Here is a 25517-nt window from a genome sequence, read left to right as displayed (position 1 = left end):
GTCACGTAATCTTAGTTATTCTGAAAGCAAGCATTTGCCCTGTGTCACTTCATTTTTCGTTTATACCCAGTTTCCCAGACCCGTAAATAAAATCCATTATCCATAGACTACATGTATAGTGTGTTTTGAAGGAGTTGTTTTTAAGGTAATGGAAGAAACACTTGCAAAATGCCTAGAGATTCAGAAGATTTTATAGGAATACACTGATATTGATAAAAAGAGCAATCAAACGTTTTACGCTGAAGTGTACCTCTTCCTGAAAAATGCTCTCCTATTGAACATTAATGCTTCGGGTGTAGCTATTCACTCCTTTTCTCTCATGCAGGAAGATCCAAAGTGGGAATTCCCTCGGAAGAACCTAGTTCTGGGCAAGACTCTTGGAGAAGGAGAATTTGGAAAGGTCGTCAAGGCAACAGCATTCCGACTCAAGGGAAGGGCTGGCTATACCACTGTAGCGGTGAAAATGTTAAAAGGTACATTCCCATCGGGGTCTGAAACGATCTGAAAACTATTTGTTATAAACTCTAAATGGATGTTAAGAGGGGTAGCGTGAAAGTGAAAGGTCAGCTAAAGCCAGCCGGTGCTGCAGCCTCCATTTCTTCCAGCATTCTGTCGTATTCTGACAGCTTTTTGGCTTTAGGAGCTAGCATCACATTGATCCAAGAAAGTAATTTCCACAAACCTAGTTAACAATGTGCAAGGAGCCTGTGTCTTAACATAGCAAATCTATTATGTTTTGTTCGGAATTGATGGAAGTATTGCAAGGCTTTGTTAAAGCTTTCTGATATTTTTTTCCCCTCTACCCAGTTTTCTTTGACAGAGCTTTTAAAATAAATCCTGTTATAATCATGTCAAAAGACAGCACAGGCCTATTAAGTTACTTTTCTGATTGAGAATTCCATCTACTTTTATACTTTGTGATCTGCTTTTCAATTACTAGGAGCTCTGCCAAGCTGGCTTGAGTAGCCCAGTGCTGTCTCCTGGCATCTTCAGTTTTTCCTATGTTAAAGCTGGGGAAAACAAAGTATGCCTAGATAATGTTAAGATGATAAAGTGAGACCTTGAGCTCAACCATTCACGGCTTGCTTATAAGTAAAACCATGGCATTATAGAAAAAATTTATAGTCATTACTACCATTTCTATTATGTGCAAGTATTTTTTTTAACTGCTTGAGTGGGAAGATGCTGCATCTCTCATCATTATACCAAAGAAATAAATGCGTTATGAAGTGCATGCCTGCGCTGGGAGAGCTTCAGTGGAGAATGGGTCATATGGAGGAAGTCTAGGAACTTTTTTCAGAAGGGAAGAGTAGTTAACCATTACCTGTAAAACTCAAGTAACGACCTGTATATCATTATCAATAGAATAGTCTCAGTTATTGGTTTACTTCACATTTATTAGTGCACTTAGCGTCACTGCTTTTTCTAGCACGTTTTCATCAACAGCGTGTGACTGAGTTAAGATTCCGAGACTTAGCGGTGAAAAAAGTTGCTTTTACTTGCAGGTAATTTAACATTCAGCTTTCCCCAGCTATTAAGAAGGAAAGAATTGACAGAATTGATAATGTGAAGGTGTAACCCTTTATTTTAAGCACCTTATTTTAATAAATTGATCTGACATTTACAGTAATACTTCAGGCTCTAATGAGTCCCCTTGTAATGTAAATGACATTGCAGACAGTCACCTAAAATTCCATTTTCCAACCTGACTGTGGAGAGAATTTGTCATTCTGCAAATATTTGTCTGTTGTTATGGGTTTAATAACTTCATTGTTAACAGGACAACTCCCAAGTACAAGAAATATTGCAGTAGTCCACTGTGGTCTTCATGATGCTGTCAGAAGTATATAAAGGACAGACAGTTTGGATTCAGGCCAGCCAACATCACCCATTTTTTCCCTGTAACAGAGGCAAAAGTGGGTAATTTTTCCAAGTATTAGGGACTCTGTGCTGCCTGATCTTTACAAGGGAGGTGTGTATACCAGTATGTTAATGGAGAAAGCCTCTTGCTCGTTGCTTAAAAGATACCTCCTGCCCGGGCTGTGCAGCTGGGCACAACCTGTGGTTAAGAGCATACCAGGCAGGACCTGCTAGGTCAGCTTGGTGTTATGTGCTGAGGAGGGAACAAGGAGCAGTAAGTAGCTGAGCCAAAGCAGTTTTGGAGCTATGGATGGAGATTTAAAGGAACAGAGGGATGATTTTTTCAGCCCGTTATTACCACTTTTCTCATATGAGTTAAATCTGACCTCCTGCATGATAGGAATGGCCTCGTTACAACAAAACTGAAGGGGGAAACACCCACCGACATGTAAATAGCCATTGTTTGCAATCTGTAAAAACAAGGGGCATAAAACTTCAGAGCTAATTGTCTCCATTTGTGTGCTATTGAAGCTAGTTTTTCTGGCAAACAAACAGGCATGGTACATGGGGAACACTGTTCTGTTCTTGCACATACCACACAGTTCCAGAGCTAGAAAAAAAGGACTTTCTCACAGGCATTAAGGTGATGATGTTCGTTTTTGGTTTACATAAACATTTTTTTTGTAGTCCCTCTCAGCAGTGAGAGACTATCCGATATTGCACTCCCTGGGGCAGAAGACTCTGAAGTCTGAGTGAAGGTTCAGACTATAACATAATATGACAACAGCAGAGCTGTTCCCCATATATGAATCAATATTATTGATTTATAATTCTTATAAATTGGAAATCAAGTGTACTGGCCAGGAACTGAATATATTTAATGAGTAATTGGATAAACAGTATAATTTATAAGGCCAGTATATTCTTCCACTTTTGTTATGTTTTAATATACTGTAACATCATATTTCTGATTTGAGCGGATGTTGCGGGGAGATTATAAGAATATATCAGAATAAATGTTCCTGGCAGATACAAACATATAGTAGAACAGCATAACAAAATTATCATGACCAGGGCCAACTATTAGCATGTGTGTTTTAAATGTATAGATAAATATATCTTTTGTGCTTACAGCCTTTATGGGAAAACAAACAGTACGACACCAACGAGCAAAAGCTAAGCTTGTTTTTTATTAGCTGTAAGTAAAGGTGATTATACACTTGTCAACTGCCCCGTAATGATGCTTTGTTGGAACTATCCAGGCAGGTTCTGTGTGTCAGAGAGATTAAGGATGAGGCAGCAAAAGGGTTATCTCTGACCTATGGTATATTTATGACTAGGGGTTACCTTCAAGCCCCAGTGCGTTCAAAGAGGAAGTTTGTTAGTCAGAATTCTGCAAAAACAAAATGCTTGAAAGGCTAACAACACCTCTAGGGACTATATATTGTCACATGATTCCCACTGACATCAGCAAAGTCAACATAGTTGTCTGGCAGTAAAATCTATCCGAACTGGACTTTGAGCTGCTAAACTCCAAATCTGGATGTGTACTACAAGTGTAAGCCAGTAGACTAGTGGATTTTTAGTCCATCAAAAAAGGTATTTAGGAGGAGGGCTACATCATGGGAGCTAACTGAGCAGTCTTTTTTTTTGTTTGTTTGATCAACATAAGCGTAGGAAAGCCAAGATTTTCTGAAGCTTTTTTTTGCACTGATTCACCCTAAAAAGTTGCTTTAGAAAACTAGAAAATGTCTGTAATAATTTCATGGCATCTGCAAGACATTACAGACTCTGGTCCTGATTCTTGGCTGACCTACACTTTCTGTAGTCATCTGCATCAGGGCAGGGTGATGATTAGAGCAAGTTACCTAGCTAGAACAGCAGCAGTCCCATTCCGTTGGTTCTGACGTGAATGACTGCAGGACCCTGCAGATGGGGAGATTTCTCTCCTGTGGGGAAGTATGGAGTTTTTCAACCTCGTGCTGATTTCAGGAGAAATTGTTGATCTCATACTTCAGACAGTATGTAGAGTTCTTGAGTAATGCTTTCCTAACCGCAGCTGTGTGTTTGGACTCTTTCTGCAGAAAATGCTTCCCAGAGTGAGCTGCGAGATCTGCTTTCAGAGTTCAACCTTCTGAAACAGGTGAACCATCCTCATGTCATCAAACTTTATGGAGCCTGCAGTCAAGATGGTAAATATTAGAAGCTCGTTATTAAGATGAAAACACGTCAAGCAAGGAAATAAAGAGCAGTTTTTTGACAGATCATTGCTTGGCAATCACCGAGCACCTCTTAAATTCGTCGCTGGCTGAAAAAATTAGGGACGTGTAAGAAAAGCAATGTTTGAAGGGAAGGGGAAATGCTAATTCGTGTAACTAAGCATGCTTCCTGTGTTTTTCTTCAGTACATGATTTTATTCTGAAGCTATTTTAAATGTCACGAACCTACTACCAATTCTTTTCCAATCAATACAGATTTTTATATTATGTTGATGCCCAGTGTCTTCAAATGTGGATTATATTTAAAGTTTAATGGAGTTGTTATTATTCATAGTAAAACAATGCTTTGAGGCCTGATCCAGGGAGTGAGATCTCCCTTTGAGGAAAAAAACCCATGAAACCAAACAAAAAAAAGACAACTACAGATCCTTTCATTAAAATATAGCTTGATAGTTAGATTGTTAATCAGTTTTCTTCCTCTTTCACAAAACTATTGTCACCTTCTTGTTGTGAAATAGTTGTTAAAAGCCACAATGATTGAAAGGTATATTTCAAGGGGGGAAATTTCACACACATGTATTATATACTGCCAGTGAAGCAAATTTTCATTGTTGTGCATAGGAACTGATCTGAATAATTTCTGCTTGTTTTAAATGAGGTTGCGTGGCAACACCCTCTTCCTTTTGCCATCTGTAATTATGCAGCCTAAAATCACGGTATGCATGTTGCAGCCTTGGGCAGGGGCCTGCTGCCTTTGCCCACCCTGTTCCGTTGCAAGTGGCACTTTTAATTGTAGGCAGAGAATATAATTCAGGGCTGAGTCATCTCTGAGTCTTAGTAAGGTAATGAACCAGCAGGGTGGGATATTTTTTTTTTCTTTTCATTACAATGTATTTTTTTCATCCCAAAGGGAGTTAATTGTTTCTGAGTCATAGGCTTTTAATAAATATCAAGTTAATTCATTAGCATATGAGGTGGGAGGGCTTTGATACAGTGGACAAATGTATTTAGCATTAAAGCACTGAGTGTATATTATTCATGTGGCTAATGAGGAGGAGAAACTAATGGATTGAAATGTCAGAATGCTTCTAAGTGCTCTGAAAAGGCACCTTAAATACAATACTGGAATTAGCTGATGATTTGTGAGCTCAGTATCTCATGCTCCAGAAAAAATTTGATCTTTTTTTTTAAGTTTTTCTAAGTTAGCCTGTTTCACAGATCAGATTTGTAAGAAGATTGTCTCTTTTCTAGTCTCAGATTATCTGGATGAGGGAATATGGGCAAGAGCCTGAATTATGCTTGATTTAGGCTGAAACCCACTCACTTTGCATAGAGGATGTAAACTAAAAGTATTCTGTGATTCCACGGCTGACTAAGTGCCTTTCACGTAAAGGTCAGAGATGTCTGGAGCCTCTGACTCTGTTCAGAACCATGTGTTGATTAGCAGAGACATTTTTGGGGAGGAAAAAACCCAACCAAAACCAAAAAAAACCCACCCCAAAACCAAAAGAAACCCCAAAATGGTTACCTGGTAATTGTTTACTGATCAGTGTGTTTGTTTATTTCAGGCCCACTGTATTTAATTGTGGAATATGCTAAATACGGCTCCTTGCGCAGTTTTCTCAGGGAGAGTCGCAAGGTAGGACCAAGCTACGTGGGCAGCGATGGCAACAGAAATTCAAGTTATTTGGATAACCCTGACGAGAGAGCCTTGACAATGGGAGATCTGATTTCCTTTGCGTGGCAGATATCACGAGGAATGCAGTACCTTGCAGAAATGAAGGTAGGGCAGTGCAACAGTGATCAGAGCGTGTCCTTGCGATAGATGGACATGTCAGCGGTTGGTTCCTCACAAGTAGTATAAACACTGTTGTTGGTTTCTTCCAAAAGCTTGTCCATCGTGATTTAGCAGCGAGAAATGTATTGGTGGCAGAAGGACGCAAAATGAAGATTTCTGATTTTGGCCTCTCCCGTGATGTATATGAAGAAGATTCATATGTCAAGAGGAGCAAGGTACAGTGCACATGTAGTGGGAATTATTACCTCATCAAGAGAATGAATTTACGCTGCAGGACTTGAGCACAGAAGAAAAAAATAACAGCTATTTTTATTAACATGTTTAGAAACATGTTTAGAAACATTCCCTATTTTAAAGAAATAACAATGAAGATGAAGCAAAATTATGGGGTTTACCAGTGGGTCAGTAACATACGTGTGTAAAAGATGTGTCATATTTAAGTCACCGTTACCTCCTCCACCTCTTTGTTGACTCATCAACAAAAGCATTTTGTTTCTAATGCGTAAGAGTTAATAAAAGTAGAAGAAGGGTCGCTATTATGACTAAGGCCTTGGAGCATAGGTGCAAGGAGAGGCTGGTAGAGCTGGGTTTGTTCAGCCTGAAGCAAAGAGGTCCCAGGGGGATGTTACTGCTGTGTATAATGCCTGAGGGGAGGGAATAAAGCCAGCACAGCCAGGCTCTTCTCCTTGTGGTCCGCTCCAGTGACAGAACAAGAGGCAATGGGAGCTATTTGAAATACAAGAAATACTATTTAAAGACAAGAAAAAAACTTTACTGTAACAGTGATTGAACACCGCAACAGGCTGCCCAGGGAATCTTCATCCCTGGAGATACTCAAACCTGGCTGGAAAGGGTCTCAAGAAGCCTGCTGTGGCGGGGCCTGGCTGAGCAGGGGGGTGAGCTCCCTGCCCACCGCAGCAGTTCTGTGATGCTGTGAAAAGCTGCAAGAAAATATGTAAAGAGCAGGGTGAGATCTGCTAGTTTTTAAAAGCAGGGTGTCAAATAGACTGTAATAAATTATTTCTTTTTCTTGAGGCTAGAGTGTTCACACAGGATGCTTAAAAATAGCGTGTGTTTTGTTAACGTAAGTACAGAGGAATGACACCTTTTTGTCATTGCAGGAACTTTTAACTGTGAAGCTTTTTGCAGGTAGAGGGCAGTCCATCTGTAAATGAGGTGGGCCCTCTCATTTATCCAGTTCCTTACCACACTGCTTGAAAACACAAGCAAAAACCACCCTAATTTTTGTCTGTTTCTTTTCTATTCATAATTAAAAATATAAACAAAAAAATCCTAAGGAGCTGAAAAAGATGCAGACAGTTTCTATAAATAACCTTATTCCAGGAGTTTACCACATCTATGTGGAGGACTTGAAGCAAAGCCCTCCTACAAATACTTCTAAATGTATGAAAGATACCAAATCTTAATCAAAATGGTAGATCAGAGGTCGGGGTAGATCAGGAGTTAATAAGTGCCAGAGGTTATTTAAAACGATTGTATTTTGCCTGCCACAGTAAATTGTTGCCAGGTGCCCAGGTACAGGTCCGTCTGCTCGCAATGCCCGCGGCAGGATTCAGCGTAGGCAACGTTTCACCTGGAGGACAGTGCAAAATAAATGCGATGGGAAGACGAGCTGTTGAGTCACATCACTGCTGCCCTGAAAAGAAATGCTTGAGCATAATCACTTTGAGACTAAGATGATAAATTGAGGCTTGTCATTTATTTGTTCTTGTAAGAAATACTGTCAAACACAGCAAATCCTGCTTTCTGCCGGTTTGCATCCGCCTGTCATTGGCAGCAGAACTTTTACACGTCAGTCCCAGGCCAGGCCGTGACGTTCACTAACACTACTTTCTGTTGACTCTTTCTAACATGAGTAGTGTTGGTTCAGTTCCCTCTATGACTTCATATGAAAGAGTTAACAACGGAATTTTTGTGTGTGTGAAATTTTTTTATTTTTATGAAATCTGTGAATTTTTTATGACAAATACTGTGAATTTTCAGCTCAGCTTTCCCTGTTTTTTCAGGCCAGTTTGTGTGAATGTTTCATAAGTCAAAACAAGCTGCAAAGAAAAAAAAATCCCACCTTTTGAGAGACGTGATCATATGTAAAAGGGCTTTGCTATGTTCATTTAGCTATCTTCTGGTGTATGTGTTTCACACTGATCTGTACCAGTTGCTCTGTATTTTAAGAGTGATGCATTTACATAAAGGCAGTTTCATTTTATTTGGTGGGGTGTTGATGTACTGAATGGATATTTTCTCTTTACTTCTGAGAAGCTCGCTGCTGTAGTATTATTCAGAGCCTAGCAAGCATCTGTCTGCTTGCATGGGGAAACAGGGAAAAGAAAAAAATTTAGAGGAAGGAAGGATAAGTTTCAAATCCTACTGGAACAGTTGTTGCGCATATATATATATGTGTGTATATATATATATATGAATCTCATGAGAACAAGTAAGGCAGATGAATGCTAGTGATATTGTGAAGGTTATGAAACATCTTGGAAATTTTGCAAAGCTGGGTTTTCATTAATATCTGGAGCAGATTTCTCAGATTTTATGAGTCAATTTCTGCCAGTGGGAGGTAGCAACTTGTAGATTCAATTTAGTAACCAGTAATCAAATATGACTGTGCAGGTACAGTTCTGAAACCAAAGGTATGTTAACATCTAGGCGCTTCTATTTATGCATCATACATAAATGAGTTAGCTCTTCCTCTTTGATCCCCATGCCCCACCAGTTTTGCATTTGCACATTTCCCAAAAGCAATGGGAAGACAGACATTCATGTTTGAAGAATATAAATAACTATTTGGATGAAACTCTTTGTTAAGAGGAGAGTTGAGTTTATCTGACTTACACTGATGACCATCTGGAGAAAAAAAAAAGCACCCCACCTTATCGCATGTAATTAGATTACTGAAGTATGTGGAATGACATGAATGAGTGATTTTACAAACTCTTAGAATTGTTCTCTTCACTGTTTTTCTTATGAAATTCCAAATTGTTCAGCCCATTGGAAAATAGTAGAGTATGGTTAGGGTACCTGGTACAGGTTTGAAAATAAATACCTTGGTTTTCCACTTGGAAACTTAATTTTCTGACCAGTAATTGCAGTGTTGCTTCTCTTCCTCCCAGGGTCGGATACCTGTTAAATGGATGGCCATAGAGTCCCTATTTGATCATATCTATACAACACAGAGTGATGTGTAAGTGTAAATTCTTGCATTATTTATGGTTTCTGTACTTGTTTAAGGAGATGAGGGAGGAAGCACAACAAGGTACATAGTAGCTAAAGCTGTTGTTCTTACAAAGAGACGTGAAGAACACCAGCTGGCAACAATACATATGATTTCTGCTGTTGAACTAAATCTGAAGAAAATATTATCAGGTATTTAGGCACATAATTACTGTTTAAATCAACGGGGGTTGGATGTGTTCATGTGACAAGGTCGGCTTTGAATATACAGACAAAAATCATTAGTCTTTGCTAAAGGTAATGGTCATACCCAAACATCCCGATTCCTGTTAATCACTTGTCTGTAACACTTGCTGGTAAGTAAGGGATGGGGTGGGAAGAAAGGAAGAAGAATTTAATGCCTGGCCTCACTCCTATTGAGATCAATGACAAAACAGCAATTAATTTTAAGGACAGCCAGCCCAAACCTTAGGGGAACAGTCTGGCTCCGGTGCCAAGATGCAAGTTCATTTGCATGATTAGGGACACAGAGATCCTGAAGATGGATATGCGCTTGTCTCCACCTGTGATGATTAGGTGGCAAAGCAACCACAGCTGAGCTGTTTTCATGTCTGATAAGCAAGGAGCTAGGCAGAGGAGTGTGTATACACTTAACTCGGGATCAGATACTTTCATTTTTTTCCTCTCTGGGATGAGTGCTTCTTGTGACTACTCACCAGGCAGACACTAAACCTAAGTATTATTTATTTAGGAGAAAAAAAGTCTAAAGCACTACAAAAGCAGCAGTACTTATGTCTGATTTGCTGCTAGGTAGCATTTGGATACCTTCCAAATTTCCTGTGACTCAGAATCTGACTAGTATTTATTTACATTAAACTCAGCTGGTGTAAAACATACCGGTCACAGTGACATTCCGCTTTTGGGGAAAACACTTTGATAATAGCAGCATGTGCAAATAGGAACCTTTTGATTTGTACTTCTAAAATTATTTACATTCACTTTTTACTTTTCTCTCTGCAGGTCAGAGCAGTTTTAGTGACATAAAATATTTTGCTTGCCTTGGAAATTCCTTACAATATGAATTTCCAAAATATTTTCATTTACTTTGTTTCGCTTGGAGTAAGAAAAGAGAAAACATGGGGGTGATTCTCAGAAGAGTGTCAGTTCCACTTAGGTCTGCTTACAGTTTTTTCTGGGTCTTTTTTTATCCTCCTCACAATATCTGTTGTGCTGACCTGCTTCTCTACAGTGACTTTTCCCAGAGAATTGATAAAATTCTTTTAAAGACTTCTTAGCGTATTTTTAATTTCATCATTTTCTGCAAAACAGATTTGTCACTATGGTTTGGGGCCAGAACAGATTGTGTTGTCATGTAACTGCGTCTTCTTTGATTGTTGATTGATCTTCTGGATCCAGTGCCATTCCTCCCCGTTTGTTTGCCTGATGGGCTGCTATTAAGCCCAGGAGCCCATCTCTTATACACGTAATACAAAGCCATGCAGAGATTGCCCAGCTGGCATCGAGCAAGCTAGCTCAGAGCCCTGGGCAGCACGCTGGTGCTGCGTAGCTTTGCTGCTTCCCAGATCTGGATAAGCATCCCCGTGTAAAGACATGCTGATTTACCAGCTTTCTTGGAGATGCATCAGGTATGCTTAACAGAGCGCTGCGTTGCGCTTTGTATGTCCACTTCAATACGATGACATTAAAGGTCTAAATATCTTATGTGGTGCCTTTGGCTCACTGGTGAGGTCACCTTCACTATTCATGTCATTATACATGAAGTAATCTAAGAGTGCTGTATAGCAGCTCCTTCAGGTGCCTACAGCACAACACTGAGACACACGGAGAGAGCTGCAGCGCAAATCCTCTCCAGTGCCAGTTCCATCAGTGCCATTCCAACAGCAGCAAACCCATAACTTAACTACTTTTTTTGCAGCAGTGGTTGTTAATTTAGATAATTACATTCACTGAAAATACTGTTTTATGAATATTCTTTGTTGTTTGCGGTGATGGAATTATATTTTAGTTGAACATATATATATTAATATACTCAACAACGATTCCAATATGCTTTTTCCCCGATGGTCTGTGTTTATGTTTTCCAGCCTCTTCCTTCTAAAGCCTTTCTGTATAGTTAGTGGTTAGCAGTGCTTAATAGCAGTACCGTTTCCCAGCATTTGCAAAATCCCATTTTTGCTTCAGAGGTGTATGACATCAGTGGAAAGCTAGCCTACTGTCTTCCTTTTCACATACTTTTCTTTCCTGACCTTCTCTGATTGCATTTTTATTCAGCAATAAACATAGCACAATGGGAAATTTTTCATCCCCCGTTTATCTTCCCATAGTACTTAATTTGTATAATGACCTGAAATCATTGCAGCATTCTACAGCGTTCTATTCTAATATGCCCATTTACTAAATAACTTTTAATTAAGAAATTATGCGTCTGATCCCTCCTTCTGTATTTTGTAAAATTCCTCTTACGCAGAAGAGGTGGATTTTAAAAATAAAACCTGCCATGCTACAAAGTTTATTTGAATTAATCATGGACAGAATTATAAGCTGATGGCAGAGCATAATTGGCCTCAAAAAGGGTATATGAGGAGGTATAATAATAAAGTCTATGAAAATGCTATAAATATTCATTAGCTTTCAAGAATGTGCAGAGTGATTAAAAATTAATTCAGTGAATGGCATTAGGGAGAAAAATGGCAGCATATCACTTGGGGCTGCCTGAGACTTGCTTTGGCTTCTCTGCCCATTTTGGAAGTTTTATTGCTGTACATCCAGGGTTCCCGTTCTTTTAAGCACAGGTGAAATGTGGTCAGGCAGGAGGTGAGGTTTGTGGCTAACATTTTGAGATGGAATTTTCAAAGGGAGGTAGACATTGCCATTTGGTTTGGCATTAGGTGTGTAACGCTTCCTAAAATCTTCTTAAAAGCAGAGTTTTCACAGATATTACCCAATGATGAGAGCACAAAACCTAACATTTCTCATAAGCTGTATGTACTTTTGCTTCCAGATGCATCCTATTGAGTACCCCCTTTGAGTGAGACAGTGTTGGCTGGTTTCCTTCAGTTTGAAGATGCAAATTTTGGCAGCTCGGTCAGTTGAGCAGCTTCAGAGTAATTTCTAGCTGCTTTGTGTCTTGAAAAAAGCTTTCCACTAAGGAAAGAAAACCATTTTTGCCGCTCTTCTCCTGGCCTGCCCTCCAAAAATGGATTAATTTAATCTATCTAAATACTTCCAACTCATTGAGCAAGATCTTTTGGTTTGAGCTCATCAATAAAGTAGGTTAAAGAAGTCACCATTTCTTCTGTTCATTTCAGAAAACAGTTTCTTCTGTCTTCTGTTCTATGCTGAACTATTTTAGGCATTTGGTATTTCAGAAATAAATTCCTTCTGCTTCTTTCATCAACTCTAAGATGAAAATTAAGTCCTGAATCACTGAAATGACCCAACAGACCAGCTGAAATCAAAGGTGTTGCTTATGGTTGAAATAAATACATTGTGCACATGAAGAAACACAACCTCATAGTCAAGACAGCAAACCAGTCCCTTGGTAACTGGTTGAGCCAGCCTGTGTAAATCCAGACAGTTATTTCTGAATAGGCCTATAAGGGCTAACTGGGGAGGTTAGACTCCCTTTGTAGCCAAAGGAAAAAGGGAGGCATCTCCAGGAGCACCCTACAGAAGAGGAATAAGCCTTTGGGCTGGGCCACCGTGGGAAGGACTTTCTCTTTCTGCTGTCTAGAGATGATGTGCCTTCCCAGGATACAGTTAGCTTTTGTCAGTGGATACAAGAGGCATATCCCTTGTCTTTACTGTCTTGGTGGGTAACCTTTTTAATGAACGGTATTTGGGAACAAGATGGCCCTATACGCATCCGTACAGCCCCTCTGTCTTGGCAATGTCTTGGATTTCATTGGGCTTTCAGAACACTAGGAAGAGTTTTGTTGTGTGAAAGCCACACTAAGTTCTTGAAACCTACTGCTCGAAATAAAGTCTCATTTTCTCTTTTTCAGATGGTCATTTGGAGTTCTGCTATGGGAGATTGTAACTTTGGGAGGCAATCCCTACCCAGGTATTGCTCCTGAAAGACTCTTTAACCTCCTAAAAACAGGCTATAGAATGGAGAGACCAGAAAACTGCAGTGAAGAAATGTAAGTAGCTCTTGATCTTATTTAGATTCATAAAACATCTCTTGACTAAATAATTTTTAAAGGGTTTAAATAAATGCCACAGAAATACTATTCTGTATTATCTCAGAGGTATAATCAAAATATGCAGTCCTCAAAAGAATGTAACGAAGCTAGTGAACAGTAAAGTGTAGGAAAAGAATTGCCAACAGAATGCTTGCAGCCACATCCAAAATATTTGTAGGATATTGAGTAACACGCTTACCAAACAATTTAGAGAGTTTGAATGTTCAAAACTCCCGAGGGTGGGGGGAGGAGGAGAATTTCATAAAACATAGTGGTAGCTGGAATACTCAAGCAAATGTTTCAGTACTTTTCTGCAAATGAGACAGATGTTCCATCCACACTTATTGTCTATTAGTTGTCCTGGCATTACATAGGAGAAATGATACACTGACACAGGAATCTATGTCCTAGAAGACACAAATTTTCTGTGACTTGATAAGTCCAGATAAGCCCATGGCAATTTCTCTTCTACTTGGAGACAGTTCGTACTTTATTGGCTGATTTATTAAAACACTCTCAATGTGAAATATCTTCTCTCTGTGGTTCTTCCATGGTATTTGGAGATGAGGCACGATTTTATGTTCAGCCTGCAAATGTGGTCATGGTCAGGTTTTTTTTAGAAAGTTACCAGGCTACAATCACTACAACATCTCTTTTGACTGATTTTCAATATGAAGGATGCTTTGGCCACATCCGGGCTGAGAAAATACGGTATAAATAATAACAGTTTGTTGGGGTTTTTTAATACTATATAACAAGAAAAAACATTTAAGGGTTTCTGAACTTAGAGCAGGGTAGAAGTTTACAAGTGTCACTGGCAAATATACTCTAGCAAATACTTAATATTTAATTTTTTTCTTTGTGTCATCTCAACAGGGAATAAGACTTCATTCCTCAAACATATGTTGTATCATTGATAATTATTAGGTTAGGCAAGCTGATCATGTCTGAGTTTCTTTTTTTACTCAAGCCACATCGTGGTTTTCTGACTTCTTCAGATTTTTTCTGGTCTACTCAGAAATTTTTCTGAGAGCCTTTGAGAGCCCACCATGTTTCTTAAATTGTGTTCTTTGCTTTACCCAGTCAAGTAAGAGAGCGATCATAGATGAGGGCAAAAAACCTCAGTGCTTTCCAATAGCTTGCTGCAGTGTTTGTAGCCAACTGTTTCCACAATTAGAGAACTTTTTTGACTAGATCGCTTAGTCCTGAAAACACTTGAGCTAGAAAAACAACATGAAAGGCACAGGTTGGAGAGTTACACATCCCAGTGTCTGCCTGATAGTCATTCAGCTATAAAACTTTATTCCTGCTCCCTTTTGTTTCCACTCTGTATGCTACAAAAGACAGTTAAAGACAGAATAAGAACAGATATAATCAAAAGAACAATGATAGAAGTAATCAAAAGAATGTTAGTTTCCACCAATAGTCTTAGGTTAGGCTTCACTTTGAATAAAAGCTCACAGACACTTTTTAGGATTTCAACAAATGAAGAAAAAAATTCTACTTTCTGATGTAACAGCAGAGTTCTTCAGGTTGAGAGACTCACACCAGTCATATGCAAACAAAACCAATTAGAAATCTGGCATGCTGCCTACACATGAGGTGGCCCTTTGAGAAAGTGAAAATAAAGAAAGAAACCTAAGGCTACAGCCCTTCAAGGACAGCCAAGTGCATCGTTCTTTGAACTCATAAAGGCCCATGAAAGCAACAGCCCATCCTTGTGAATGTCAGTTGTTGATTCAAAGGGATGTTTAAGAGAACATATCGTAAAGATTGATGTACTTGTGGATAGCTTTCATGCCACGGTTCAGCTTCGGTGCTATACATTTTTTGAGCAGAAACACGACCCACTTCTAACGATTCTGTTGGGGTTTTTTTCACCTTGTGGTGGGTCACAGGTACAACTTGATGTTGCGCTGTTGGAAGCAAGAGCCTGATAAAAGACCAACATTTGCTGAGATCAGCAAGGAGCTAGAGAAAATGATGGTGAAGAGTAGGGTAAGTGTGGGAAAGTATGAGTTTTTGAAAGTTTTTGTGATCATCTGACTTTGAATATACAGAAATAAGGATTATTTTTTTAAAAAAGAAAATTAGTTTACTTTTCATCAAATTCTGAAGCATTTACATATCTAGTTTCTTCAAAATGCACCCAGCTTTTTGAAAGCAGTGTTACTTCATTTAGTGGCTTTGGTGACTTCAACCCTAAATGCAGATGAGTTATCCTTAATCTTTCTAGCTTTCTTAAATTAAAAAAAAATAATAATGAAGTGTTAGTCCTAAACTGAAGTCATGAATAAATAACTCTAAGAAGCCTAGAACTAGAAGAATGCAGCATTTTCTTGAATCTGATTTAATTATATGTTGACAGCAACAGAGGTACGAAAGCTGTATGATTCCACCATTCTCAGTTACTTCAAAACTATTATAATCCTGTATGGACTTTGTTTGAATGAATGGATGCTGAGGTCTAGAACTAAGTCCAAGTGGCATACATTTATAAAAGTGTATATGTACCTGCTTGTGCATAGATACATAATATAAAAAAAAAAATAACCTGCTGGTTATGTGAAGGTGGGCAGTTACAAATGAAAAACAGAGGAAATAAAGCAACCACTGTCAGGCTTGAGAATGTGATGGCATTTACACTGGGTGCAAGAAGTAATAAATGGGAATGATTTTGTTCAGGATGTGGATGTCGAAGTAAGTTCTAAATTAAAAAGGGCAAAGTGAAAGGTCTAGGCTGTACATTAAATCACTCTGACTTGTCAATCATTAACTTATAGCTGCTGAGAATCAGTATGCGTATGGTCTGCGTGCTCAGTGACAGACTTGTAATACAGAGGCTGGCAAGTTTTCTGTAATTTTCATCATAATTAAAATCAAAGATAATCCAAAACAAAGCTCGACAAATTAGTTGTTAATCTTTCCGCCTTTCTGTCTGAAAAATTCTGAAGATTTTTCAATTTACTAAAACAGGTAACTTTACCTTTATGAAAATTTTCCAAAGGAAATTTCCAAAGGAAAAGCCACTTTGAAAGGAAAAAGTATATTTTAGATTAGTTGGAAATGCTTCACATTTGGTTTTTGCATCAAAAAAATTCATCAGTATAGATGAAAACCTAAGAATTATTACGGTTGACCTAAATACTTCATTTTAGAACAGCAGCAGCAGCAAAAACTTTATTTGGCACTATTTACATGGCTAATTTTATACATGATTATGTAATAGCTTTTGTAAAATGATTAGATGATCTGAGTACCTTCTCTTTAAGTGCACATATGTATCTCTCTATATTTTTTTTCAGGCATACATATGTATGAGGTAAAACAAAGTGAAGGTCAAACAAATCAGTTAGAACAGCCCTTTAACTTCTTGGTTACTTTACTGATGTACAGAATTAAGTAAGGGAAGTATTAATGTCTCTAGTGTGTTTAGTGTTCTGTCAGCCTTGAATATGGTGTTCAGCTTCGTGCCCCTTGTGTCAAGAGGGACGCAGAGGGGCTGGAGCGTGTCCGGGGCTGGGGAGGGGGCTGGGGCACCCGTGGGATGGGGGGCGGCTGGGGGGGCTCAGCCTGGAGAGGAGGGGGCTCGGGGGGGCCCTTATCGCTCCCTGCAGCTGCCTGACAGGGGCTGTAGGCAGGGGGGGTCGGGCTCTGCTCCCAGGGAACAAGGGACAGGACAGGAGGGAACGGCCTCAGGTGGCACCGGGGGAGGGTTAGATTGGGTGTGAGGGGACATGTCTTCACCGAAAGGGTGGTCAGGCACTGGAACGGGCTGCCCGGGGAGGTGGTGGAGTCACCATTGCTGGGGGTGTTTAAAAACCTTGTAGATGTGGTGCTTGGGGACGTGGTTTAGTGGTGGGCTTGGCAGTGCTGGGTTAATGGTTGGACCTGATGTTCTCAAAGGTCTTTTCCAACCTAAATGCTTCTATGATTCCAAATTGGATACTACCAAAGATGCTATGGTCGCAGAAAGGGAAAGCCTGCTCAGGTGCCAGAGGTACTATCAAAAGAGAAATGCAGTGGGGTCTGTAGTTACTTGCTTTGAAGAAACCAGATGCACGTGAGGCCTTTATACCCAACCAGCAACACTGCCACCTATGTTAACCCAGCCTTTTCTGTGTTCACTCCTTAGGACTACTTAGATCTTGCAGCTTCCACACCGTCTGATTCCTTACTTTATGATGATGGGCTCTCAGAAGAGGAGACACCACTCGTGGACTGTAATAATGCTCCCCTCCCTCGAACCCTCCCTTCCACATGGATTGAAAACAAACTCTATGGTAGAATTTCACATGCATTTACTAGATTCTAGCAACACAAAAAAAATGATTTTTCTTCTGCACTGTTCTCAGACTCTGTAACCCCATTACAGTGTTTCTTGTCTGAATGAAGCCAATCAAAATTTGCTTGGAAGCTTTTTTTGGGTTTTTTTGTTTGTTTGTTTTTTCTTTTGGTAAATGTCAAAGTTTGCATCAGGATCATCCTTTAGTCATTTTGCAGCTGTGTTTAAAATAAACGTTTTTAAAAGGATGTGAAAATAAGTAAAATGACTAGATATCATACAGTAAAAGAAAAAAAAAATCAGGGAAGTATTCTCAGGGGAAATATAAAATGCTAATGAGTAATTCAACTATCCTGTTGGGGAAAGCTAGGAACATTTAAAGTATGTTAGAATCTGCACCTCTAATTTAAGCAATAGACTTTTTTTTTTTTATATATATATATACTGTTTCTTGCCATAGCTCAATGATAAGACCCATCTGCAACATTTTTCATTTATCAAGATGTATTTCTAAATTTCAGCTGCTGTTAATGCATTCTGGATCCATAAGCTGAAATGTCTATTTAATGTATCGTAGACTGAAACCCAAGTATTATATACAAAAGGTCAAAATACTGTATATAAGTATTATATACAGACTAAATCAACATGTAAAGTCTTTTGAAAATTGAAGTAACAGTGGGTATTTTCAAAATACACTCAGCTGTTTTCACGTCCTTTGATTTATTATGAAAATGTCAGTACTAAGCCTTGATTGAATGATGTAGCAAGTGTTTTTAAAAAGAACATATGCTTTCATATTGTGATGGTGAGATGGACAGTAAAAATGGTTCTTGCCAAAACTCCTACATTTTGTCTCCTGATTAAATATTCTACATGGTTTTAGATATTTACTAACATTACAGATACATTTTTTTCATCCTTCAAGCAGTATGACTTTTGAAAAGTTGGATCTTGTAGTTTAAAAGTTGCCATTAATACATGGCTTTGGGTCTTTTTTTTTTAATCTATACCCTAGCTATGATTTTCTTTAACAGGTTCCCCCAACTCAGGTTCACTTTGGGGCACTTAGCAGCCAGATTGTTCAAAGAATGCAGTAACACAAAAAGTTGCCACCGAGGCTGATGGCAGATGCTGAATGCTTATTAAGCAACAAAATCAGAATTCCATTTTGAAAATCTTGACCCTGGTACGATTCTCTGCTTGTGCAGCTGGATCAACATGGTGCTAAGCACTCTGCTTCCATTTTGGTGATCACTTGTGCCTAAACCGAGAAGCAGTTACTGGACTCAATACAAGTAATTGCATGCCTGAAATACACGTTTAAATGCTGAATCAAGACAAGAGTGCTCAGGACTTTGTTGGGCTTTACTCAGTTGTGCTCCTGGGATTTCCTGAAATTAAGCAGGGGATCCCTGGTGAGGGAGCGAGACTGTCCCCAAAACCTCACTGAAGCCAAAGGAAAGACGCCCATTTAAGTAAATGGAAATACTCTCAGTCATTGGCACGGACTTTGGATCCTGTCCCAAATAGGTTTATTAATTCTTGGAGCACTTCCTGTACAGCAAGAACTTCCTCTTGCAAAGCAATATACTGCTGCATGATTGTTGAAACCAAAAATTACGGAAAGTTGGAGGCTTATCAAATGATAAAAAAGCTATTAGCTTTTTATTACGCACACGTGCATACACACATGCGATTTTTTTATCAAGCAAGCACTTTATTTTTTCAGGGTTTTTGCCTACTTCTGAATTTGTGCTTCAAGGATTTCGAAACATCATTTATATGAATTGATTTGGGACAAAATCCAGTGGACTGGCTTAAAATACTGAAGGGAGTTTTGCCAAGGGCCTTACTGTCTGCACATGAAGTTATGGTTCTTCAGTGCAGAAAAAATTATCTGTTTTCATTTTTAGGCATGTCATACCCGAACTGGCCTGAGGAGAGCCCCGTTCCACTCACAAGATTCGATGGCACTAACTCTGTGTTTTCAAGATATGCAAATGATAGTGTATATGCTAACTGGATGGTTTCACACTCAGCGGCAAAATTTATGGACAAGTTTGATAGCTAAAATTTTCTTTGTGAAAGGTAATGGATTCCTGAGGGGAACAAAGATGCAAAGAATGGAAAGTCCATTGGCTCGTTCTTTGTACGATCAACAACTAACTTTTAAATTGGCAAACCCTTTTATTGGTAGTTTCTAAAGTGTGTTATTCATGCTGGACACTAGGATTTGTGATCTCCCCTTTCACATAACATATCAAGCTGGATAAGAGTTGTGGTTCCAGTACGTCTTTCTAGATTGCCATTTTGCATACGGTTCCATTTGGCGACTTCTTACTGCAAATGGCCTCGCAGTCTATTCTCGCTGTTTTTTAGACTAAACCTCCTGTGATGCAGCTTTTTTGGATGGGAAAATGTACTTGAACTGCTACTTTTATAGTGGCTGTTAGCGTATGACCACTTGATCTAAGCAGGAAGCACAAACAATATATGGAAGGGAGGGGGGAAACAGGCTCCCAGATTACTGAGCTTGCTATCAAATGAGAAGTGTTACGATGATGTTGGCACTAACGAAACCTGTGTCTTGGTTTGGAAGCAAACATTAAGTAACTCAATAGAGGACTTGAGATTCAACATTTCAAGTCTTGTAAAATGTATTGTCTTGTCTTAAGAGAATTTGTTTTATTAGTCTTAACTTCTCTTACCTTTAGCACAATGGAGATAAATTTGATACAAGATAAGCTGTATAGACTGATGGCAATCGAGAGTGTTCATCTGACATAATTTACTTTCCATCACCTACATCTTACTAATGTTAAATCTTGTACTATCATAATTCCTCTTATGAGTTCAAAATAGACCGTACAGGACTTTTTTAGATTGAATTCGACTGAAGAGATTTTGTTTGCATTCATATTCAGTGGGTTGGAGGAGTCCTCTCGGCTCCAAATTGGATACACTGCCATGCACAGGACACTGCCGTAATACCAAATAAACCTATTACCTTGAAAGTCATGTCTAAACAACACTTGCACAGCAAAATTGGTCTAAAACTCTACTGTTAATGAGACTATATCAAGGAAAATGTCATCGGAATTTGTTAAGGTGAAATATAAAAATGTGCTTACAACACTGACTTGATATTTGGGAGAACGATCAAACTGTGGGTCGTGTTCTATGTGGAAGAGGAAAAGTTCAGCACTACCTTTTTGTCTTTATTTGTAATCTAATATGGTTAAAGATAACTTTCTGTTTGATACAATTGTTGGGACGTAAATCCCGAGTGACTCGTTGTTAGCGTTGTGATGGTTATTCTAAATAATCCAGTTCTACCAAAGCTTGCTCCTGTCACTTACAATCCAATTTAGCTGTTTCCGGCTGTTGTTTTGTGTATCAGCTTTATGTTTCCATTAAAGTCTGTGATTTCAGAAACAAAGGAGTCAGACTGCCAAAACCCAAACACAGATTTTCATTTTACGAAAAAGTGGGATAGAAAGTGCTGTGTTGGAATTTAAATACCTGCACTGTTGGGTATCATACCGGATCCTGTCCTGGTTTCAGGCAAGCACCAAGCAGAGTGACTTTTTCTTTGTCCCAGTATTTGCTGTGTTGTGTAAATGCTAATGTAGAGTAAACAGATACAGCTATGTATCCAGGAGGGGTTCAGCTGCGATACAATGGTGGTCTTCCCTGGCACAACACAGCTCTCAGAATGCATACTTTTAAAATAAATGGCGCTGAAAATTAAGCCCGTTACATGGGCTTTTTTTCTATTGAGAGATCTATGAGAAAAGGAGAGAAAAATGGCACTTGTGGTAACTTTTTGCTTTGTCCGGTCCTTTTCCTATATTTTGTGTCTGTAAATGGGGATTCTTTATTTGCCACGAGCAATCAAGGCATCAAGATTTTTTTTAATTTTTATTTTTCCTTAAATTAAGAATTTCTTTTTATCAGCTATCTGCAGCAACAGTATTCGGCTGGGAGATGTGAAGTGTCCAGCTGCTAACCTGAAAAGCCCTGCAATACCACCACTGCTGTAAAGTAGGTGAGCGGGGTAGTAAGTGATGTTGAAATAACCGGCAGATGCAGAAAGTATCATGTATTTTAGACTTCCAGCATGAGTTAATGTTGTTTCAACCATTAATTCCTGTGAAAAATTTATTGTCACCTGTGTTATCGGCCATAGGTTCTGCATATACAATACATAAACAGCTCATCATTATACTTGCAGTGCACAATTACCTGCATTAATTAATGAAAAATTCTTAACAAGTGTTTCCTAATCCAACTAAATTTGACTCCCTACTCGTGAGTGTTGGTAAGAAATAGATTATTACTTTCAAGAATTCATTCGTATTATGAAAGCTTCTTATGTCTTCTGTGTACACTATTTTTGTAAATATTTCCCTTGAAGTGTTTCCTATTTGTTCTGTGTTGCCAACAGTCAGAATGGTGACAACCTTGTTTCAGTTCCCCATTAGAGAGTAAATGTACTTCCCATGTGGGAAAAAAAATGATACTGCAGATGATTATTCCATCGGTGCCAGAAATACTTAGGCACTTGGCTGCCCTGAGTAAAGTGAATTTGAAGGGAACAAATGACTCACCTAAATGCACAGGTTGGAGGGAATAACTTTCTAAAAATTTCTGCCAGCCTTTTCTAAATATCTGCAGAGATGACATGGTTTACCTCATCTGTGCTTTGAGTTGTGACAGATGGGGGAGAGGGTGAATCTCATGTGTCCTTCCAGTCATTACTTACAGCAGCACAAGGCATTTATTGTAATATTCATTTCTACAAATTTTTCCAGAGGTATGATACTCAGGAAATCTACTGTGAGGTTGCAGATGTTAATCTGAAGACATTAGCCTGTTTCATATAATAGCAATTTAAAAAAACCTTGTCCTCTGAGTATGAGGTACATAATACTTAAATCATGTGGGTTTATCTACAATTTGTCATGCAAAATGTGTAAGAATCTCTACGGTTCGCTCAACTGGACCTAAGTAATTCTCAAAAACATACAGTGAAAAAACATAAGCTTCTATTCCTTGATATCTAATAATCAATTTTATATGAATAACACAAGCCTCAAAATATACCAAAAAAGGACATTGCTGCTGTAACTTTGAAAAGTTAAAAAAGAAACCACAAAGTTGTAATTTTGAAATGCTTTGTTTCAAAACTCAGCCCACCTATAAGCCCTGCGTCTCTCACTGCAGCTATGATGGTAAACTTACAACAAAATACTAGAGACGACGTTCAGCAGCACCAGCTCCTAGGTAGCGCCAAGCAACTCCCTCAGAAACAAGGTGCAGACTGTCCGTAGTGAGATAAATGGTTTGCCTTTTTCAGCCTGAGCTGTCTTTCTGAAAAAAGAACCCTATGATTCCCTAAAGATGTATAAAAGTATGCAAAATCTTCATAAGAAAACCTAAGCTGTTCAGGTCCCCTGCATCTATCTTCATCTAATTCAATTAGCCCCTCTGAAGTTAGTGGAATCATTCATGAATAAATCGGTCATAAACATTTGCTGGTCTAAAATCAAATATCCCAATAATCTGCTAGCAAAAGTACAAAGGATATTAACAAAATATAACGTAGGAGTAGCCCAGGTCTACCCACCCCTAGCACAATGTTGTAACTCGTCTATCTAATAGTAGTATATAGAAGCAGGTACTAGACCCTAGAAGACAGGTAAGCACAAATGTCTCTCTAACGTATATCTAGAAGAGACAGTGAATGAAATGTTGTTCAGTATTAACTGCTTCAGTAAAGAGATGATGTAAGCTGCACTTCATATTTGTTTCTCATTTCTAATTCTTTGGGACAACACCTGTGTCTTCCAGTTATGATACAGAGAGATATAGACTCCTAATGCATTTTGAGAAGGTGACTAGTTCCTCTCTTCTCATGGTGAATTTTTTGGTTTTACCTGGTTTTGTAAAGGGTTGCATGGTATCTCAACACAACAGATTTCTTGCTAAAAATGTATTTCTTTGAGCTGTTATGAAAGTTAATTTTGCTGATAACGTTCTGAAACTAAGTAAAAAGGTTTTGCCTACCTGAGTACAGATAAGTACACCTCCTCTTAAGCTCATCTGAAATAATTGGCTCCTTCCTTTGGGCTAATAAGGTACATTTCATAAAAATCCAACTTCATCTCATCTGGGAGCTCTTTTGCATGGATTACAGGCCAATCCAAAATGGTATGAACAATCTGAGAGCATTGCAGTTGTACGTGTCAAGAAATAACTTTCCCAGTTTCTCTATTAGAGAAGAGAACGAACGAAAAGTGCGTTCATGTCCAAGGTAGTTAAAAAAATCAGTAACTTTTGAAATAACTGACAATGTAATGATTATTGTCATTAGGTACCAACTGAGAGTTCAATTTCTATCATTGCTGATATAAGAAAATGTGTATTAACATATAAGGTAACTGGTTCAAGTGCATTTTTACCTTGCCACAAGAAAAACTTTCCATTTAATCAGCTAAGCACAGACGTTTGTAGAAGTGCAAACCATTACACTGATAGCAAGTAATATGCATATTTTGAATAAATAGTGATGTTTACAATAGGTGTTTTGTTTGGTTCGGGTTTTTTTATTGGCTGCCAAATATAAAAATGGACTGGGTTTTCACAAAGCACTCAGCTTTGACCTAGGTCACCTCCCCTTATGTCCCCGATAAACCTCTGCTGCTTTTAATGGAGAGAAAGCATAGACAATGGGCAAATCTTGACTCAAAATATCAATAAAAAAAGATAAAAGATGCTTATTTTATCACAATATCGATGCAGTGGAAAGAACTACTAGTTGCAATGGGCAGAATTACTGAATGTGGCTGCCCATACCGTATTTTAAAACGTGAGTAGGGTATGAGGGTAAAGGCGGTCACTGTAGCTGGCACACCTGTAGTTAAGGGGTAGGTCCCATCAGCCTGGCACCTGCAGAAGCTCCCATGGAAGTTAGGTTAGACCACTGTTCGGTATAAATTTCCTCTTGTATTTACAAGATGACATACAAATAAAGCATTAAGTTAAGACTTGCGGGGGAAGCTGATCTATAAGCTTCATTTTCTCACCCTCTCTGGAAGAGATTGTTATCAACAGAGCCATAAATTATTATTTCCTAAGTTCAGAAATGTGTTGGCATGTCCTGAAAGGGACATAGAGGTCCTTGGCTCAAAAGCATGTCTATTGTAGCGGGACTGGGGTTTTATGTATTGCATAATCTCCTCTACCTGGAGGACAGAAAAGAACGTAAGCCAACACGTCTTGGCCCTTAGTTTTAGAAATATGTTTGTGAAATAATTTAATATTGAATTCTGCAGACATGTAAGATTTTAATCTTTCACAACGCTGGTGCCAAAAGTAGTTGTGGAGTTACTACAGACCACACCAGCACTACATCTGCTGGACAGGAGTCAGCAGGTGAGACTGCAAAGACTAGGGGTGTGTTCTCTTTCTTCTCGGCTGTCACCCCACTGTTCCCTCACTCCCCATGTGATCCCATCTGGGCAGGAATGTGAATTTGCCCCCAGCAGACTTTTCCATATACCGAAGGGACAGAAGGATTTGAGATGGTGAAGAGACGGGGACCTCTTCTTCTATTCGTAGTCTTCTCACCACTGAAGCTTGTGAACGCACAGGCTACCGAGTGGGCAGAATCAGCAGAAACGTTGTGTCTCCCAGGCACAGGCCAACGGACGGTGTCAGGGGAGGGCTCCAGGGAGGCGTGCTGGGAAGCACAGGTCTAGTCTTACACTCAGTTCTTAAACCTTGCCATGTAACAACAGCAATCTGAAGTTAAAAATGGAGGTTCGCTTTAAAAGTATAGTCCTGATCTGAACTGAGAAGTTGACGTACGTGGTAGGTTGGTACCTAATAAACAGCGTGGTTTGTGATTGTATATGCCCAGAGCTCTGAGGCTATTAAGAAAAGAG

At 38.9% G+C, this 25517-nt stretch overlaps 1 protein-coding gene across 1 annotated transcript in view; it reads left to right on the top strand.

Annotated features, from left to right (window-relative positions):
* The window catches only part of RET (ret proto-oncogene), an 88223-nt gene extending 64094 nt beyond the window's left edge, over positions 1-24129 (top strand). Inside the window, exons 12-20 of the mRNA XM_056352661.1 lie at positions 326-473; positions 3945-4052; positions 5648-5862; positions 5970-6092; positions 9015-9085; positions 13101-13238; positions 15179-15278; positions 17416-17563; positions 19482-24129. Coding sequence (XP_056208636.1) covers positions 326-473; positions 3945-4052; positions 5648-5862; positions 5970-6092; positions 9015-9085; positions 13101-13238; positions 15179-15278; positions 17416-17563; positions 19482-19639 — 1209 coding nt within the window. The 3' untranslated portion in view covers positions 19640-24129. The remainder of the gene's footprint in view (positions 1-325; positions 474-3944; positions 4053-5647; positions 5863-5969; positions 6093-9014; positions 9086-13100; positions 13239-15178; positions 15279-17415; positions 17564-19481) is intronic.
* Positions 24130-25517: the final 1388 nt, after the last annotated feature.

This window comes from Falco biarmicus, chromosome 9 (assembly GCF_023638135.1).
Source record: "Falco biarmicus isolate bFalBia1 chromosome 9, bFalBia1.pri, whole genome shotgun sequence".
NCBI classification, from domain to species: domain Eukaryota; kingdom Metazoa; phylum Chordata; class Aves; order Falconiformes; family Falconidae; genus Falco; species Falco biarmicus.
Note: the sequence above shows the minus strand (reverse complement) of the source record. Positions and strands in the feature narration are given on the sequence as shown.